General features: G+C 44.9%; 1 protein-coding gene across 1 annotated transcript; it reads left to right on the top strand.

Annotated features, from left to right (window-relative positions):
- The first annotated feature begins 3,193 nt into the window (after nucleotides 1-3,193).
- Nucleotides 3,194-3,898, top strand: LOC113360539 (craniofacial development protein 2-like). The gene has a single exon (XM_026604041.1). It carries the CDS (start codon nucleotides 3,194-3,196, stop codon nucleotides 3,896-3,898), a length of 705 nt encoding a protein of 234 aa, XP_026459826.1.
- Nucleotides 3,899-4,383: the final 485 nt, after the last annotated feature.

Below are 4,383 nucleotides of genomic sequence, written 5' to 3'. Positions count from 1 at the left end.
ATTTATGCGAGCTTTTCTTCAAGGACGTGATTTTCAATCATGGGTATATGTAGTTAATGGCTATGATGCTCCCGTTGTGGCAGTAGGTAATGTAAACGTTCCCAAGGATATTGGTGAATACAGTCCTGCCGAGATACTTGCTGCAAAGCAAAATTCCGACGGTTTGAATGCCATCATACATGCCATTACTCCAAATCTTCAGCGCCATGTGTCAAATTGCACTAAGTCTAAAGATTCTTGGGATATTTTAGAAACCGTATTCGAAGGTAATACCAGTGAAAAGGAAGCTAGGATTAAGAACCTTAATTCCGATTGGGAAAACCTTCGTATGGCAGATGAAGATACATTTGATGAGTTTAATCACAAAGTGTCTGAAATTGTTAATGCATCTTTTGCATTGGGTAAAAATATTCCTGAAAAGGACATTGTGATGAAAATTCTCAGATCGCTGTCATCTTGAAAGGTAAGCAAACCTAGAATTCCCCGTCCTTTGAGTTGGATTTTGGCCTCTATTTATAGGAAAAAAACCCTAATCTGGTTCCATAATAACCCTAGATTTGTAGTTATCCAGAATAACCACCTGGATTTGTACTTATCCTTCAATATTTGTATCTATATTGGAATATTCGTATCTATTTCCCAAGATTTGTGTCTATCTCAAAATGATTTCCACAATAAACTGTATTGGGCTTCCATAATAAGTTATGTGGGTTTCCTCAATAAACCCACCGGTTTCCACAATAAAACGTATTAGGCTTCCATGATAAGCCATGTGGGTTTCCTCAATAAACCCACCGGTTTCCACAATAAACCGTGTTGGGCTCCATAATAAGCCATGTGGGTTTCCTCAATAAACCCACCGGTTTCCACAATAAACCGTATTGGGCTTCCATAATAAGCCATGTGGGTTTCCTCAATAAACCCACCGGTTTCCACAATAAACCGTATTGGGTTTCCATAATAAGCCATGTGGGTTTCCACAATAAACCCATTTTGGATTCCACAATAGCCATGTGGGTTTCCTCGATAAACCCACGGGTTTCCACAATAAGCCATGTGGGTTTCCACAATAAGCCATGTGGGTTTCCACAATAAACCCACGGGTTTCCACAGTAAACCCATTTTGGGTTCCACAATAAGCCATGTGGGTTTCCTAAATAAACCCACGAGTTTCCACAATAAACCTATTTTGGCTTCCACAATAAGCCATGTGGGTTTCCAAAATAAATCCACGAGTTTCCACAATAAACCCATTTTGCCGATATCGAACAGTTTGTGTGGTACGCACGTACACTATTTTAATAGGGTACAAACATCGACGCCTCTTAATTCTCAACTTGTTGAAAAATTAAGAAGACAAAAGCTACATGCGACGGCGGCATGTACATAATTGCCCAAATGAATCATGGCACATTCTAGCGCATATCCGGCATGGTTTTCCCTGTAAATATGCTCATGCTAATTTACCACTCTTAAATAACGCAATACGTACCTGACTTTCCTTCCTAAACACGCAGCTTGCCAAGCCCATGTCCGTCCTTGTTGGGATTTTTATGGGCTTCAGACAGTCCCTTGGAAGCTTTATAACTCCATGACCTAAGCCCACATGCATAACTTCAAAGAAAACACGTCTATTCCAGATTTCAGTTCACACCACTTCCCCGATAGGTAACCAATTTTGAGATGATGCCAGCACCTTTGCTTTGCTGCGTACACCACGTCTTGACTTCATTACTGACCTAAAAATCCTACAATAATCAGACATCAATGGCCACCGTTTCCAGGGAGAATATGATTCGAAATGGAATTGTGAATTCGATCGCCCTTGGAACTCCAAAAGAACCTGTTTCTCTTGAAACTCCTAGCCTGTTTAGCTACGAGTACTTTTACTGTATTCTTACACCGTGTTCCCGTAGCCGGCATAAATCCAGTTCCCATTCGAACTAAGAGTTTGATTTCTTTTGAAATTTCAATCTTATCAAACTCTCGGAATTGGTTGCTTGCATGTCACTGCTCTTTTCCAATATAAATACGGATGAGTAATCACGATAAGAACACATCCGTAATCGTCCTTCCTTCCCTGCTAGCTTCTTCGGGTAAGTGCATCCTTGTTCCTTTTCTTTTCCTTTGCCATGTTGTCATCTATCAAGGAGAATCAACTGAATCATTTAACGTTGTTCATACAACATCATTACTCTCTCTTGGATTTGCAGTGAGCAAGGTACGAACCATAATCATTTCTTTCGTAATCTCATCATCATGGACTGAATAACTCAAAGAACTGTTAGTTAAACCTTCGGCTAGTTTCTCCTTCCTGTTCCTAACTTCCTCGGATTCAACATGCATACAAATACCTCTTTCTTAGATATTCTTATATAAATTTATGTGTTCTTCTTTTGGCTCTTGCATGCACAGTATGGCTTCATCAAAATAACTCAACAATAGCAACGGTGATTCAAAAAATACTAGCCCTATGCGTCACTCAGCCAGAATTCGTGGAGGTGGTCATGTGCCTTATCCTCTTAGTCGACGAGCAGCAACAAGGGATTTTCCCAACACACTTTCGAATACTGCCAACAGATTCATATTGCACGCTCAGCGTGTCCCCCTGGAACCCTGCGCTCTAGTGTTCCGGCCTCTCGCCCGTACACTGGGTTGAGATGCTAGTCCTATTAGAGACGGACGTTGTCTGGTGGACAATACGTGTTGGCGTATGAGTGGTATTTGGTTATTGTGTGCTGGCTGGCTCTCTGCTTCACTCGGCGAACGGCAAGCCCGATTACCTTTTCAGCCTCAAAGGTAACCCACTCCGGGTTACCCTTGTGTTTGGTGGACAATACGTGTCATGCTTCCCTGTGGAAGTAAGGTCGTGACCCGTCGATCTAGCCGACCGATGGGAACCGCAGGCTCCCAACAATTATGGAAAAACAATAAACGATATAAAGACTCGCTCGGGCGGTCGTCAAGTCCCCGCCCTCTCGTGCCCGGGACCGCAGGCGAAAAGATCTCTACGCGACGGGATCGCTACTCCCACTCCTGTAGCGCACAAAGATCGGGTAGCGCTAGCACCAAAGGTAGTGCTAGACATCGGTCACCAGACTTACCTGATCCCGACGAAGTGACAATTGATGAGTCGAGTAATACTCTAACTCGACCGTTAGGGACGCTGCGGCGCACACAACCACCTGAGGGAATGCGAGGCCCCGCTGCAGTGAAAAGTGGCCGAAAGAGCCGAGACTTGGAACGTCCAGTAGGGTCCTCCAGGAGGGTAGCTGGAGGGACAACCAAACAAGTTGGGTCAACAAAAGTGAGAATTGGCACTTGGAATGCCGGATCCCTGAAAGGGAGAATGACTGAACTTGCTACGAAGGCTAAAGAATACCAACTAAACATACTCTGCGTCCAAGAAACTAAATTTGTATGCAAAGACGCAAGAGTGATCCCATTGAATAGAGCAGGAGCACGAGAAGATTCATACAAGCTCTGGCTCAATGGGGAATCAACCTCCCGGAATGGTGTGGGTATATACGTCGACCAGGCCCTCAAAAAAGGAGTGTTCGATGTACAGAGAGCCGGTGACCGTTTAATTATGGTCAAAATCCTACTAGGCGGAACAATTTTGAATGTTATTACTGCTTATGCCCCCCAAGAGAGATCCCCAAAGGATGAGCAAACATCCTTTTGGGAAGCCCTCGAAGGCCTCGTGAGGAGCGTACCACTGAATGAGAAATTGTTTATAGGAGGCGATCTGAATGGACATGTGGGTTCAGATTGTGCACCCAGGGAGGAAAGGGTGCACAGAAGGCTTGGTTACGGCACTAGAAACCACCCAGGCGAAATCATCATGGATTTTGCTGTATCGGCGGATCTTGCAGTTACAAATGCGTTTTTCACATAGCGTCAGGACCAACTGGCGACTTACGAGAGTGGCGGCAACTCAACACGGATAGAATTTATCCTCTACAGGATAGAGGACCTAAAGTATTGTTTGGACTGCAAGACGATACCTGGTGCCGGTTTCGGTGTCATTCACCAGCACAAACTTCTAGTGGTTTATTTCCGCCTCAAAGGTAAACCACTCCGGCGTTGCGGCCAAAAAGAGTACCGGATAAAGTGGTGGACCCTTAAGGGTGACAAGGCCCTGGCCTTCAGGGAACGTCCCTGGCCGAAGGGGTGCTCATAACTGATGGGGACGCAAACACAATGTGTAATGATACCATGATCCGCATCAGGAAGCTCGCAGGCGAAGTTCTTGGGGTCTGGCGCGGAAACGGGCTGGGACGAAGAGCTGCATGGTGGTGGTGCCCAGAAGTTCAAGCGGATATCACCGCCAAAAGCGAGTGCCACAAATCTTTATGCCGTAGTAAAAGCGAGGAAGATTGG

This window comes from Papaver somniferum, chromosome 3 (genome assembly GCF_003573695.1).
Source record: "Papaver somniferum cultivar HN1 chromosome 3, ASM357369v1, whole genome shotgun sequence".
Taxonomy (NCBI): domain Eukaryota; kingdom Viridiplantae; phylum Streptophyta; class Magnoliopsida; order Ranunculales; family Papaveraceae; genus Papaver; species Papaver somniferum.
This window is presented reverse-complemented; position numbering and strand designations above follow the sequence as displayed.